The sequence below is a fragment of the Megascapheus bottae genome, chromosome 18 (assembly GCF_031878675.1).
Source record: "Megascapheus bottae isolate mThoBot1 chromosome 18, mThoBot2.hap1, whole genome shotgun sequence".
Taxonomy (NCBI): domain Eukaryota; kingdom Metazoa; phylum Chordata; class Mammalia; order Rodentia; family Geomyidae; genus Megascapheus; species Megascapheus bottae.
In genome coordinates this window covers 29,305,936-29,321,997 of record NC_143526.1, presented here as the reverse complement: position 1 = coordinate 29,321,997, position 16,062 = coordinate 29,305,936, and the positions used below count along the sequence as shown (strand labels likewise).

Here is a 16,062-nt window from a genome sequence, read left to right as displayed (position 1 = left end):
CCTATGAAGAAACGCAATTAAGAAATGTTTCTCAGCCAGTCTGATCATGTGGTAGAGTGCTTGCCTAGCATGCACAAAGACCTGGGTTCGATTCCTTCGAACCACATACATAGAAAAAACAAAAAAACAAAAAAACAGGAGTGGTGCTATGGCTCAAGTGGCAGAGCTCTAGCCTTGAGATAGCCCAAGGACAGTGCTCAGGCCCTGAGTTCAAGCCCATGGACGACAAAAAAAAAAGAAAAAGATGCTTCTCTAAGTTTCTCTAAGTGGTAAGAAAATCTCTTGGTAATTTTTTTCAAGGACTATACTGACTTTTCCTGCTGAATCTTTCCATATTTTCCTCTAGAGAAGACTGGAGGTACAATTCACTGGAAGAGTACTTGACCAGCGTACATGTAACATGTAATATTAATATACAATTAATAATATATATTACTATGTTCCATTCCTAGCACTGCCAAATGCACCATTTTGCTTCTTTGTTCAGCAAGGCTCTCACAAATGCTGTTCCTTTTCTCTTTACAATTGTCCTTTCCTTCCTCTCTTGCCCAGATGATTCCTGTCTTCTAGATCTTACCATGAATATCATTTGTTCAGAAAAATGAAATACTCAGCCCATCTAAATCAGGCCCTCACCATTCTCTTCTAATCTCTTGTGATATTACTTCATGATACTTACCGATTCATAATTATATATCCACATTTGGTTGATACTCCATTTGAAGTGCAGCTCCATGTGGATAGGAACTATGTTAACATGGCATCTATCCATCCAGTGCCAAGAATGGACTGGCACATAATAGGTACTATTTATGTTAAATGGTTGGCTGCTTTTCTTTAGGGCTTTTTAAGGATGGCATGCCATGCCCAGTACTGAGTTCTAGTTCTTATGAAATGAACTCATTATGGGATCTTCTCTCAGAGCCTTATCATGACAGTAACCACATTTTGAATGGACATTAGGGCACTTATTGCTTGTTGCTTTCAATGGGTCGCTAATCCCTGCAAGTTGAAAATTATCACCCTAACCTGACAGATAAGGCCCCCAGTGTTCAAAGAGATAAATGAAATTCCTATAGTCACTGAGGTAGTAAAATGGTGATGCAAGAATTCAAATCCAGCTCACAGTATACAATCTGGGCTCCTGCTTAGTGCTACTTTTCAGCAATGGTGTTGGACCCTCTGGGTAAAGCCCAGCACAACCAGTATGAAAAAACCATGTGACATTGTGGCCCATATCTGGTATTTCTTTCCTGGTGGTAAACAACACAAAACACTTCTGTGGGGGTTTTTGTTTCTGTTTGCTTGTCAGTCCCAGGCTTGAACTTGAGCCCCCACCTTTGTGTTTTAAAGGCTTTGAAGCCGGGCGCAGTGATTCACGCCTGTAATCCTAGCTACTCAGGAGACTAGATCTGAGGATCAAAGTTCAAAAGCCAGCCTGGGCACAAAAGGACCTGAGACTTTTATGTCCAATTAACCTCTAGAAAAAGGGAAGTGGGGCTTGGCTCAAGAGTAAGGTGGTAGCCTTGAGCTGAAGAGCTCAGGAACAGTGCCCGGGCCAAGTTCAAGACCCATGATCCACAAAAAAAAAGTCATCGATATATGAAAATAAGTCTAGGGGTATTTAAAAAACAAAACAGGTGCTGGCGCTGTGGCTCACGCCTGTAATACTAGCTACTCAGAAGGCTGAGATCTGAGGATCACAGTTCAAAGCCAGGTTGGGCACTACAAAGCTGTGAGATTCTTCTCTCCAATTAATCACTAGAAAACGGGAAGTGGGGCTGTGGCTCAAGGGTAGGCTTGAGCTGAAGAGTTCAAGCTCCACGACCCATAAAAAAAGAAAAAGAAAAAGAAAAGAAAAACAAGGAAAGTAAAAAGAAATTTTCAAGCTTATTGTCCAGGCCTGAATATTCTAGGCCTCTCCAAGGAAAAATATGGCAAGCAGTTCTCTCTCTTCCTCTTCCTATCCTGAGTCCACCCTTCCCTCTCCTCCTTCCATTCTGCCTTGGCCTTGGACATGCTAGGCAAGCATTCTACCATCAAGTCTCATCCCAAGTATTATTTTTCCCCGGTGACACATGAACATTTAAACATCAACCTTGCAACTCAGTTTTGTGTGTGTGTGTGTGTGTGTGTGTGTGTGTGTGTGTGTGTGTGTATGCACACTGGTCCTGGGCCTTAAACTCAGGGCCTGGATCCTGTACCTGAGCTTTGGCGCTCAAGGTTAGCATTCTACTACTTGAGCCAAAGCTCCATTTTCAGCTTTTTTGGGGGGAGGTCAGCCATGGGTTGTGTGTGTGTGTGTGCGCATGCACCATTCTTGGAGCTTGAGCTCAGGGCCTGGGCACTGTCCCCAAGCTTCATTTACACAAAGCTAGCACTCTACCACTTGATCCACAGCATCACTTCTAGCTTTTTCTGTTTATGTGGTACTGAGGAATCGATCCCAGGGCTTCATGCATTCGAGGCAAGCACTATACCATTGAGCCACATTCCCAGCCCTGTGGATCTTGAGTTCAGGTCCTGAGCACTGTCTCTGAGCTCTTTTGTTCAAGGCTAGTGCTGTACCACTTTGAGTCACAGTACCACTTCTGGTTTTCTGGTGATTAACTGGAGATAAGAGTCTCATGGACTTACCTGTCTGTACTGGCTTTGAACAGTGATCCTCAGGTCTGATCCTCTTGAGTAGCTAAGATTACAGATGTGAACCACTGGCACCTGGCTTGCAACTTGATCTTGATTCTCTACTCCCTCTGAAAATGGCAGTATGCTACTATAGGCACATCATTTTCAAAAGCATTAGTCATTTCAGGACACTTTTTTGTAGATACAATAAATCTGATTGATTTTATTACACATCTTAGTTTAGAATCACTTTTACATTCCTAGACAAAGAGATGACACAAATAAATATCAACTGTAAAACTTAGAGCCCCAAGTATTGGCATATTCTTTGTCTAAAGGTAGCCAAAGAGAAGGTCAGGATCAATAGTAACTCCAAGGAGCCATAAAGCCCACCACCTCCTGCCCAGGATCCTGCCCAGGATCATTCTTGTTCCAAATAACCTCAGAAGCATTTCATTCAAAAAACAAGGGCAGGGATAGAGGTGCCAGGTTCTGGAACAATACAAGACAGAACCTTGCATGATAAGACAACTGCCAGACACCCTATTCTCATCTAGTTCTCTCAGAACACTTTAAGTATGGCTTTTAGAGTGTATTAATCGCCCCAGTCTCACCCACGGGTGATGTTAGGGTGGTCCGTGGTGTTGTTGACAATATACCTGGATCTCATGTGGGCAACGTGAGGCACAGTGATGTCCTGTGTTAGCAGGGGATTGACACTTCTCAGGAACTTGGCAAAGAGTCTACATTCAGTGAGGGAGGACTTACAAGAGTCAGACGGGAAAAAGCAGGGAGCAGCCCAGGCCTGAGCTGTAGAACACTCTGGTGCCCTTGGTCATGGAGGTGTGGGTGGAGCATTCAAGCAGCATGCAGGCAGGAGATGGGGAACGATTGGAAACTAGGTCAGTCTTTAGAAAGTGCTTCATGCCTATGATCCTTGATTCTGCATCCTTGGGGTTCGGAATCCAGAGGTCTGGGAGATGTGTGACTTGCAAGTATAAAGCTAGATACATTCTGATAAGAGAGTTGCATATACAGTCTCAAACTCCTTCTCCTAGATGGTCTTCTTCCGTCTTGTTGAAGACTTCTTTCAGACTTCACTAGCTTCCACTGGTAGGAGGCCCTCCGCGGTCCAGGACATCCTAACAGGACCACAGACATGAAAACCTGGTCCCTCACTGGGCTGGGATGTCTGCTACACATGTGGTTCAATTCAGAACCCAAAGCCAGCAGCATTCTGGTGGTGGCAAGACATTTTACCATCTGCTTGCTCTACTCAAGTATTTGTCGGATCCATTTTGAGAGAAGAAAAGCACCAGAGACTGCTTGGGAAGAACCATGTTCATCTCCACATGAGCCATATCCTTCTACTGAGTCCTCACGGACCACTATTTGAACAGGGAGTAGGACAAGGCAAGGCTGAATGGGTCAATGCCGATCAGCCTGGCTGGTTCTTGTACCATCTTAGAAAGATTCTATGTGTCACTTAACTACCCTGGGTAACCGGAGCCACCTTGAGACACCAGTATTAAGGTATAGTGTTATCTGCAGTTTTCAGTGCTCAGATTTGCTACATTTTCAGACTAGCTGTAAAGAAATGTGGTGTGAGGAGCATGTGTCACCAGCAGATAATTGTCTGAGGCCACACACCTCACCATTTGGTTTCTATTTAAGCCGGCAAATTCTTAACACGTAAGGAAGAAATCAGGTTTGGTCCCGAGGAAAGATGAGGGATGGTCGCCTTATGTTCTGGGAACTGCTGACGAGGGGCCCTGGGGTCTGAAGGAATGGTTACTGAGATAAGCTGCAGACAGCGGATCTCTATTCTGCAGAATGCTAAGACATTGCACTTGGCTCCCTCCTTGTTCCCACAGGTTCTGGTCCTGAAATGTGCCCTCGGGACTGAGCAGCTGAGTTAAAATGTAACTCAAGGCCCACCTGAGCTGCCGCTTTCTGGAGGCACCGTGCCAGCAAGGTGCACCAGTGTGGCAGACTTGGGGACTCAGACTGTCCCCTGAGGCTTGGCTCATGGACTCAGACACCCATGTGGGAACACTTCCAGCCTGGACTATTCATTCAATGGGCAACAACTGCACATTAATGTATTTCTACAATTGGGCAAGTTCTTGGGTTCTGTCTCTCTTACACACACTGTAGACAGAGAGAACAGGCACCATTGTGCTCACATACCCACACCTTTTAATGAGCTTCTCTTGGGGGGGAGGGGAGAATGAGTAACTTTTCATTTAACAACCAACATAAAACAAAAAGCTTTGAATCTCAATAACAACTAAAACCTACAAACCAAACCAACTAGTCTATGTAAACGGGAATTGTGAACTCTCTCCTCAGCCTATTCAGCCACCCAGCCTCTCTTCTCCGGCCCCTTTGGGCTCTGCCTGGCAAAGCCACAGTTGTAGGAAGTTTTATGTTGCAGGCAGGTGGCATTCTTTTGCTTCCATCTATATGCCTTTCCTCTGCTCCGACTCTCATGTCTCTCCTCTGCATCTGCCTACTTACCCTTCTGCTCTGCCAATATGGAATGAAATAAGGACTTCAAAAATGTCCCTGCCTGTATGTGGCTTTTTCCCGACTCTGGTCACGTTCAAAGAAGTCAGAGCCAGACTCCCTTATTCTACAAAACACAGTCTGGAGACAGAAGGCAGACCTACTGGAGGATACTCAAGAGAACAGAGGCACAGGAAAAGATGGTAACAAAGGAAGAGTAAAGTGACATGGTGAATGGACATGGCACCAGCTTACAGACAGATCTCTGACAATGGTCATGATGTTAAGGTTTGAAAGCAACTGGTCCCTTGAGTCTCCAAGGAGGCAAAGGGAATGCATGCTTTTTCTTCTGCTCCTGACCCGTAGCTCTTCAGGAGCAGAGACTGGAAGATATCTCCTCACTCATCAGATCGCAAATGCAGATCTGGTTCTTCCTGAGGCCCTCGGAAGCTAGACCCCCCCGTCATGCCCCCTTAGGGCTTCGATCCACATGAGATTTCTCATTTCCCTGTACAAGAACAGGTACCTATTCAAGTTCCAGGGCTTTCATGGTCAACCTCATTGTCATTTGAAACTGAGGCTCCACACACATGGTCCTGAGGGACTCTACCCTATGACTCTACCCTATGGTTTAATAAGACGGGAGCCCAATATGAAGAACAGGCTAGCAAGGAGGGAGGAGAGAAAAGGAGAAAGGCAAGGGAGAAAGGAAGCAAGGTCATGGTCAATCTCTTGCAGTCCATTTAGACTTTGCACTTTACCTTACCCATGCATTTCTGAGATGCAATTTAAAGGGCATTTCCCAGAGGAGCTGAGTGCCAGATTTGGACCAGCGCATTCCACCAGATTAAATTGGCTAATCTGCAAAGAGGCCATCACGTCTCCTCAGGGGAATGGTTCTGAGTTCCTCTCTGCAGCTTTGTGCTCGTCTCGTCTCTCAGAAGGCAATGCTGTTCACACCCTGGGAGTGAGGGCACCAGTGTTACTTGGGAACCAGCCCCCGAGACTGCGGATAAAGCTGAGATGCAGGGGTTCCTGAGGACGAGGACGAGGACCCCGACTTCCTGCCGCTCTTAGGCCTGCAAAAGTCAAACACATGTGGATGTTGCACATCTCTAAGTGCCATAAACAACATTTCCTCAATGACCTGAGTATCCTCAAACAATAAAAGCCTACTCAGCAGGCCCCACCTCAAACTTGGATATGACTAACAGGTCAACCAACAGAGATGAGACCTGGAGTGAGAGACTGATGTTTACTGTTAAAAGCCAGAGTACCTGTCTCAATCAGTAAAAAAATACTAAGCCAAGTGGGGCACAGTGGCTTACGCCTGTAATCCTAGCTACTCAGAAGGCTGAGATCTGAGGATTGCGGTTCAAAGTCAGCCCAGGAAGTCGGGAGTGTGGCCTAGTAGTAGAGTGTTTGCCTAGTGTGCATGAAGACCGAAGTTCAATTCCTCAGTACCACATACATAGAAAAAAGCTGGAAGTGGTACTGAGGCTCAAGTAGTAGAGCTTTAGCCTTGAGAAAGTCCAAGGACAGTGCTCAGGCTCTGACTAAAGCTCAGGACTGGCCAAAAAAAAAAAAAAAAAAAGCCAGCCCAGGCACTAAAGACCGAGAGACCCTTATCTCCAATTAACCACCAGAAAACCAGAAGAGGTGTTGTGGCTCAAGGGGTAGGGTGGCAGCCTTGAGCTAAAGAGCTCAAGGACAGCGCCCAGGCCCAGAGTTCAAGTCCCACAACTGATTAAAAAAAAAAAAAAAAAAGGAGGGGGTCCAGGAGTTTGGCCTAGGAGTAGAGTACTTGCCTAACATGCACAAAGACCGATTCCTGGGTACCACATACATAGAAAAAAGCCGGAAGTGTTGCTATGGCTCAAGTAGTAGAGCTCTAGCTTTGAGAAAGCCCAAGGTCAATGCTCAGGACCAGAGTTCAAGGCCCTGGACTGGCAAAAGAAAATTTTAAAAAACTTAAAAAACAAAATTACTTTTTTGTAGGACCAAGGAGTTGGACCCAGTGGTAGAGTGCTTGCCTAGCATGCATGAAGACCCAGTTTCAATTCCCTGGTACTACATACATAGAAAAAGCCAGAAGTGGTACTGTAGCTCAAATGGCAGACCATTAGCCTTGAGAAAGCCCAAGGGCAGTGCTCAGGCTCTGAGTTCATGTCCCAAGACTGCCCTCCCCGCCACCCCCCAAAACAAAAAAACAAAATAAAAACTTTGTAGCAGGTCATGTTTTTAATCCTAGCTACTAGCTTACTCGGGAGGCTAAGATCTGAAGATCAAGGTTCAAAGCTAGACGAAGCAGGCAAGTCATAGGACTCTTATCTTCAATTAAGTACCAAAAAAGCCAGAAGTAGAACTGTGGCTCAAGTGATAGAACTATAACCTTGAGCCAAAATACCTAGCGACAGCACCTAAGCCCTCTGAGTTCAAGCCCCGGGACCAGCAACTTGTTTCTGGGTAGAATTTCTTTCATTGTTGCTTTCTACCCATCTGTTTTTATAAAAATTTTTAAAAAATTATTTTTTGTTGTTGTTTTGCTTTTTGGGTAGTGGAGCTTGAACTCTGGGCCTAGGTACTGTCCCTGAGCTCTTCAGCTCAAGGCTATTGCCCTACCCCTGGGTCTGGGCACTGTCCCTGAGTTCTTCAGCTCTAGGCTACCATCTTATCCTTGAGCCAAGCCCCACTTCCCATTTTCTAGAGGTTAACTGGAGATAAGAATCTCGGACTTTAGTGCCTGGGCTGGCTTTGAACCTTGATCCTCAGATCTCAGCCTCCTGAGCAGCTAGGATTACAGGCATGAGCCATCGTTGTCCAGCTTGTTTTTACACAAAGTCAGTACTGGGATCGTAGGTATGTCATACCATGTCCAGTTTCCTTAAAATTTCTAACCCAGACTTGAATATGGCAGAATTCTAATTTCATGCTAAGTGGATATGGTAAAGTTAGCATGAATGCTCAGAGCTGGGCTGTGGGTTAAGATTTAAAATAGAAGCAGGGGGCTGGTGGCTCACGCCTGTAATCCTAACTACTCAGGAGACTGAAATCTGAGAATGCATTCAAGCTCAAGCTCAAGCGGTTCAAAGCCAGCCCGGTACTAAAGTCTGCGAGACTCTTATCTCTAATTAATCACCAAAAAAAAAACCCCAGAAGTGGTGCTGTGCTCAAGGGTGGAAGCCTTGAGCTGAAGAACTTAAGGACAGCGCTCAGGTGAGTGGCTCAACCCGTAATCCTAGCTACTCAGGAGGCTGAGATCTGAGGATCATAGTTCAAAGCCAGCCCTGGCACTAAAGAATGGGAGACTCTTATCTCCCATTAATCTCTAGGAAACAGGAAGTGGGACTGTGGCTCAGGGGTAGGGTCAGAGCCTTGAGCTGAAGAGCTCAGGGACAATGGCCAGGCCCAAGGGTAGGACAGTAGCCTTGATCTAAAGAGCTCAGGAATAGTGCCTAGGCTCAAAGTTCAAGCCTCATAACCCCCCGCAGACACACACACACACACACACAAAATTAAAACAGACCCAGGCTCTATGATTCCTTACTGAAATTCCTTGGACCTGGCTACTTCCTCTAATTCTCCAAGTCTCAGTTTTCTTGTAAAGTAGAATTGATAATATTTTACTTTATAAGTAATCGTTAAGAAAATTCCTTTAAAGCCATCAGAAGTACCTGGTTTCTGGCAGGAGCCAGCTTTATTATTAGTTATTCTGGAACTCAGTAGGCCTGAATCAATCATAAATACTAGTGGAATAAGTGAATAAGCATAAAAAAAATAAGTCAATAAATTCTACAAAGCATTCTACCACAAGCACTCCTACCATCCTCTTACTTTGTTCTTGTTCAATGGTGGTCGTGTGTGTGTGTGTGTGTGTGTGTGTGTGTGTGTGTGTGTGTGTCTGTGTCTGTGTCTGTGTGTGTCTGTGTTTTGCGAGGAAAGGTCAGGCTGGCCTAGAACTCTGGCCTTCCTGCCTCACCAAAAGCTACTCACCTGGCCTTGGATTTCTTATTTGCAGTGCTTTCGAAGGATGACGCATCTACTTGTATCTCATCTTCATCTTGTAGAGCTGCATCCAGTGCAGCCTGGACCTTGGGAGCAATAGCTGGACCTTCATAGTCTCTGGTAGTCCGGCTAGGCATGTCCAGCTCTAAAAGCACAATGTTCTCTGCCTGCAGAAATACAGCCATCATCAGCCAAGTCGCCCTCCATCAGATATTGAGAGTCCAAGCAATTTAGAATCCCTCTGAGAACAGAACTGCATGCTGCTTGCCATTCAGCACCTGCCAAGAGCCTGCCTACAACAAATGACTTCATAATTTTTTCCTAGTAGGATTGAAAATGATTTTTATATTCTATGCTTTTCAATATTTCTCTTTTTATTTTAACAATGAGCATGTCTTATACCCTAAGAGTAATCATCAGAGAAAAATCAAGTAAAAACCTATTTATTACAGAGAGCTTTAAAATAAATATGTAAGAAAAAACTGTCACCACCTATAGTCTCCTAGCGACTTCTCAGCTGCAGAGGGAGGAGGCAAGGCCTATGGCATGTGGAGGTTGAACCTGGCATGGATGTGCCTGTCACTACTTGAAAACCAGATTTGGCCTTACTTGATAACTAGCCTTATAGACTGACTCTTTCACTTGATGTCCTGTGCAAGTCTTTCTTGAAGAGCAGAGGGAGAGGATCACCAATATACATGGCATTTATTTCCCAGATTCCTCCCAGGATGCAGGGCTCCTGAGGGCATAAGAAGGAAGTAAAGATAGGGAGGCCCCATTTATTCATTTTAGAGATTGAGACAGAACATAGAATTTCTTCTGATAAGACATGCTCAGGGGCCGGGAGTTTGGCCTAGTGGTTAAAGTGCTTGCCTAGCATGCACGAAGACCCGGGTTCGATTCCTCGGTACCACATATATAGAAAAAAGCTGGAAGTGGTGCTGAGGCTCAAGTGGCATAGCTCTAGCCTTGAGAAAGTCCAAGGACAGTGCTCAGGCCCTGAGCTCAAGCCCAGGACTGGCAAAAAAAAAAAAAAAGACATGCTCAGCAAAATGGGCGTGGTGGCTCATTACTGTAATCCTAGTTACTCAGGAGGCTGAGATCTGAGGATCCAGGTTCAAAGCCTGCCCAGGCATTAAAGTCCGTGAGATTCTTATCTCCAATTAACCAATTGAAAACTGGAAGTGACACTATAGCGCAAGGGGTAGGGTGATAGCTTTGAGCTGAAGAGCTCAGGGAAGTCTGCCCAGGCCCAGAGTTCAAGTCCTATAACCTACCAAACAACAACAACAACAACAATAACAAAAGCCAAAACAAGCAATGGGGCCGGGAGTTTGGCCCAGTGGTAGAGTGCTTGCCTAGCATGCACAAAGATCTGGGTTTGATTCCTCGGTACCACATACATAGAAAAAGCCAGAAGTGGTGCTGTGGCTCAAGTGGTAGAGCTCTAGCCTTGAGAAAGCCCAAGGACAGTGCTCAGGCCCTGAGCCCAAGCTCAGGACTGGCAAAAAAAAAAAAAAAAAAAAAAACCCACAGGCTCAGCAATAAAGAACATTTGAGAATTGTGGAATTAAATTCTAGTTGTGGGTCATGTTAGGCTTCTGGGGAACCATGGGTTTGACTTGTAGACTTTAAAATCATGTTTCTAACTTTAAACCACCATGATAACTGGTAAGGTACACACTATATCTAAAACTTACAAAAATGTTTTTGAGGATCCGGTCTGACCTACCATTCATCTGTCTCTGCGTAAAACCACACCTTAGCAAGCTGTTTGCTTTTGCTTTTATTCTTAATTCTAAGTAACTCAGTGCCAGGAAGAACAGCCTCTGAAGACATACTTCATTTTAATCTTCTGTTTTGTTCTGACTCCAGGAAAACACCAAAAGCAGTTTTAAAAATTTTAAGTGAAAACTTTTTTTTCTTTTTCTTTTTTTTGGGGTGGGGTGTGGTGGGGTCTTGGTGCTTGAACTCAGGGCCTGAACACTATTCTTGGACTTTCCCAACGCTAGCACTCTAATACTTGAGCCACAACACCACTTCTATCTTTTCCTATGTATGTGGTTCAGAGGAATCAAACCCAGGTGTTGTGCATACTAAGCAAACATTCTACCACTAAGCCAAACTCACAACCCGAAAACTCTTTTCATTTTAAATAATACTAACTTTTGATATTTACAAGATAAAAATAAGCAAGAAAAAGAAAATATAAATTGAATATATTTCCATAGCTAGTGCACGTGTTCATACATTTTGCATTATGTAGTTAAATTCATATGTTCCCAGAATAAACTGGTTTCTTTTTTTTTTTTCTTTTCAGTGTTGGAGATAAAGCCCAGGGCCTGAGCTAGAACCCAAGTCTTTGTTCTTCCTCCTCCTACTTCTCCTGCTCCTTCTGCTCCTCCTCCTCCTCTTCTTCTTTTTGACAGTATTGAAGTTTAAACTCAGGATCTCACACTTGTTAGCAATGCCTCCAGTCTGTTGTTGGGCACTAGTTATTTTGAGGTGGGGTCTCCCTTTGAGCTTATTAGGCAGGTGCTCTACCCCTGAGCCATACCTCCAGCTTGAGTTATTTTATGTGAAGTATCTCAAGTTTTGGGCCTGTGCTGGCTTATGCAGAAATCCTATTTACCTACTTCATAGATGGGATAAAAGGGGTAAAAGGGGCAGGGACAGATGACCAGCTTTAACTGAGATGGGATCTTTTTTATCTTTTTGCCAGGTCTGACTTCAAAGTACAAGCCTCCTGATCTCTGATTCCCAAGTGTCTGGGATTACAGGTATGAGCTACTAGCCTCTATAGCACTTTTATTAGAAAATATTGTGGGGTTGTTGAATAGCTCCTAATTATGTCATCTTTATTTTCTTTTTCTTTTTTGGGGGGGCTGGTCCTGGGGCTTGAACTCAGGGCCACCTCCACTCATGCTTCTGTTGTATGTGTCTGTGCGTGCGTGTTTGTGTGTGTGTGTGTATGTATGTGTATGTGTGTGTGTGTACACACACACACGCATTTGCGAGCGTGAGTGTGTGGTTATTAGAGCTCTCAGACTCCTGAGTGCTTGGATTACAGGCATGCCACTGGAACCCAGCTCTAATTATGTCAATTTCGATGAATATATGATGGAAACCCACAAGTTCATATTCTCTTATCAGATATCTGTGTTCTTTCCAAGGCTCCCACAGAACCATCTTGAAGCTTCCTGTTAATGTTTTCTGTTCACTATAAATTTCCTTACTTTGTTGGTAAATCTTACTCTACTGTCCATGTATTATTATTTTCTTTAGTACATTCACATATTATTTACTATAATGATAAATGTCCTCAGGATCTCTAGAAGGAGTCAGCATACAGAACTTTGCAGAATTGTGTTTGAGGGTTTATATAATCTACACTCAAAAAAAAAAAAAAAGAAGAAGAATAAACTCATAAACAATGTGCTTACCCTGTATCGAGCCTCTGGCCGAATCATCATAGACATTCTTGCGTGCTGGCTCAGGGGTCTCTTATACCCCACAGCAGAGACTGGTCGCTTCATCATCTGTTGATTCCTGAAAACAGATTGCAGTGGTTAAGGCCCTGCTGAAGAATATCCCACAGTCCCAGACCAGGCCAATGGGGCAAGCACTCAGAGACTCTCAGCAAGACAGACCCAGTGAATAACTTGTAAGACTGAGGCTGATGAAAGTGGGGAAGGAGCTGCCTAGCTTTTCTGCTTGAGCTGCAGTCTGATTCAAATGTGAGCAGCCTGCTTTTTTTCAAGCTGGAAGAGATTCCAAGCATCCCCCAGTTAACACAGCAGCCAGGAAGCACAGCTACCAACACTCACCATTCCATCATCCCAGCAGGGCCCAGGAACAGACCGAAACAATCTAACACTGTGTTGCCCCTTATTTGCCCTAGAAGACTTCACTTGTCCGAGGAAATGCAAATTCAAAGGTTGTTATTACAAGTGACAAACTTCCCAATTCCTAATATCACAATCCGTACCAAACTTTTACCCCATGGGCCCTGCCAGCCACAAAGTAAAGAAATGAAGCGAACTCTGTTCTCTCACCTCTCTTCAACCACATCCAGCCACCAACATTCTTTTTCCCTCTTCCCATTTGTGTAAGTCTACTTAAAGTCAGCAGTGACTTACTCCAGTCTAGTTATAGGGTGTAATTTCCAATGGTCTTCCTCTTCATCAAAGTAGGATCTGTTCATAATTTTATTCTTTTCTTCCAGAGGGATGAAGTTTTCTATAATAAGATGCCTGTAAGAACACACAAAACATGGATGACAACAGATGAAGAATACACACACAGCCAGGGCAGTGATGCACATGTCTAGAGACCCAGCTGCTTGGGAGGTTGAGGCAGGTGGTTCAATTGAGGCCAGCATGGGCAATACAATGGGACCTTATTTCTAAAAACAACAGTACAAACAGAAGTGTTGGCTATTTGGCATAATGAATCCACAGTAATCAGTTAAGTGTCGAGTCACTCAGCCAGCATTTACTGAGCTGGTTATTATGGGCCTAAGATCCTTCAAAGAGCTGGGATATGGGTGTCAAGGGCATCTGGTCCCTTGCCTTAGACAAAGAGTTTAACTGGGCAGCACTCTGTGGGAATAGGAACTGTGTGTATGGTCCCTTTCAGGAATATGGAGCCAGTATTGCCAACCAGGATGAAGAGCGTGGTGATATGATTAAAAACAGAGTACACAGTTACCCTGGGGTGAATACTGGGGTGTCTGTCAGTGAGCTACTAGGCTGCAAAGCTAGGTCCCCGCCTTCCAAAATGCTAGACACAAATTAGAACTGAAAAAGACTTCCTGTAGTGCCTTAGTTTGCTACCTGAGCTGGAAAACTGGCCACTCTAACCAGGACGAAAACCAGAAACAATTTCAGTCTCTTAATGCATTGAGAATGAAGACCTTCCTGAAAAGAGTCTCTATGTGACCAGCGTCCAGAAAAAACATCAAACAGCTGGGCATGGTAATATATATCTGGAATCTCAGCTCTTAGGTGGCTGAGGCAGGACAACAAATTTGAAGTTAGTGATAATTCCACATCAAGACCCTGAATGAGCAAATAAGTAAATCAAACTAGACAACTAGTTTGCATCTCTCCACAGTGGTGACTATCCCCATGTCTGCCTCCAATCTTCCAAATATCAGAATGGATATAGTCCAAGGGGTGTTACTTTGAGAGAGGAAGCTGAGATCTGGGGATAAGGGTTCAAAAGCCAGCCTGGGCAGTAAAGTCTGTGAGACTATTATCTTCAATTAACCACCAGAAAACCAGAAGTGGTGCAGTGGCTCAAACTGGTAGAGCACTATCTGTGAGCAAAAGAGCTCAGGACAGCATCCAGTCCCCAAGTTCAAGCTCCACAAACAGGAGGGGAAAAAATTTAAAAATAGGATAGAAGAGAATTTGGTCACATCCTAGAGATGACTTTCTTAGGTATAAACAGAAGACAGTAAGGTGACAAGGTAAAAGACATGGACAGAGGCTTTGTCCCCTGGGAGGTTTCTTATTGCTACACAAGGCCAGCGAGCCATTGGTGGCTAGAGACCGTACAAGGTGCAACACTTACTTGAGCTTTAGCTCTCTGGTGAGCTCGTTCTGAGTCTGCTCTAGCTCTTGGCGCTCCTTAATGTGTTCTTCTTGCAGGTCGTGGATCTCAGCTTTCACTGCCTGAAGCTTAGAGAAGAGCTGGAACCAGGGAGAGGCGGGTCAGGAGAGGCTATCAAAGCACAGAGCTCTCCCTTGCTTCTGGGTCTCCAGGCACCCTGCCTGGCCCTCCATCCTTTCCTACCTTTTTGAGTTTTTTAGTTTTGATGTCCACCTCTTGCTGCAATGAGCTATAGGTCTCTTTAAGTTCCAGGGTTTCCTCATCTCGACTTTCCATCTGTTGCTGGATTTCTCTTTCTCGGCGTTTCTGAGCAATATCACAAAATTCATCAGCTTGCCTACAGACTATGTCAGTGTAAGAGCAGGAGCGAGGTGGGCCCAGTCAGTATCCAGCTAGCACAAAGCTGACACTGCGACTCCATGCTCTTAGAGGGCAGTCACATACCACAGAAATCTGCTGAGTGGCCCACTCATTCTTCCCAGACAAAAATGCAAAGTTACCTGCTCTGCAATTTCCTGCCGTTTCTGCTCCAGGATTTTCTGCTGTTCATTTGTATGGTCTACTATATTTTTTCCTCCAACAAGCAGTTTACTCTCCATGGCCTAAGTGAGAAAAAAAGTGAATCCTTGTGACTGATCTCCCTCAGCGCGTAAGTTCTCACTGGGAGTCAAGAAAAATAGAGAGTTCAGGACTAGCTGGAGGTGGCAGTATACACCTGTGGTTCCAGCATACCAAGGCTGAGGCAGGAGGGTTGGGAGCTGAAGGCCAGCCTAAGCCATATAGTAGAACCCAGTCTCAAAAGTAAATAAATAAATAGCTAGGTACCAGCTGGGAGTTTGGCCTAGTGGTAGAGTGCTTGCCTAGCATGCACAAAGACCCGGGTTCAATTCCTCGGTACCACTTACATAGAAAAAAAGCTGGAAGTGGTGCTGTGGCTCAGGGTAGAGCCCTAGCCTTGAGGAAAGCCCAAGGACAGTGCTCAGGCCCTGAGCTCAAGCCCAGGACTGGCAAAATAAATAAATAGATAGATAGATAGATAGATAGATAGATAGATAGATAGATAGATAGATAGATAGATAGCCAGGTACCTGTGGCTCACGCCTGTGATCCTACTACTTAGGAGGCCAACATCTGAGGATCATAGTTCAAAGCTAGCCCAAGCAGGAAAGTCCATGAGACTCTTACCTCCAATAAACTAATCAGAAAAGGCCAGAAATGGTGCTGTGGCTCAAGTGGTAGAGTGCTACCTTTGAGCACAAAGAGGCTCAGGAACAGCACCCAGGCCCAGAGTGCAAGCCCCAGGATTGG

At 44.7% G+C, this 16,062-nt stretch overlaps 1 protein-coding gene across 2 annotated transcripts in view; it reads right to left on the bottom strand.

Moving 5' to 3' along the window:
• Window positions 1–2,817: 2,817 nt before the first annotated feature.
• The window catches only part of Kif3b (kinesin family member 3B), a 47,218-nt gene continuing 33,973 nt past the window's right edge, over window positions 2,818–16,062 (bottom strand). The window contains exons 3-10 of one of the 2 annotated variants that reach the window (XR_016538619.1): window positions 15,255–15,356; window positions 14,938–15,060; window positions 14,716–14,834; window positions 13,278–13,391; window positions 12,582–12,687; window positions 9,127–9,305; window positions 5,900–6,212; window positions 2,818–3,767 (exon numbers count right to left, since the gene is read on the bottom strand). Coding sequence is in view for 1 of the 2 variants with exons in the window: in XM_090352162.1 (XP_090208288.1) it covers window positions 6,116–6,212; window positions 9,127–9,305; window positions 12,582–12,687; window positions 13,278–13,391; window positions 14,716–14,834; window positions 14,938–15,060; window positions 15,255–15,356 (840 nt within the window). In the remaining variant the exon portion in view is untranslated. Of the gene's footprint in view, window positions 6,213–9,126; window positions 9,306–12,581; window positions 12,688–13,277; window positions 13,392–14,715; window positions 14,835–14,937; window positions 15,061–15,254; window positions 15,357–16,062 lie in introns of both variants that reach the window. The other variant, XM_090352162.1, reaches the window with a different exon arrangement.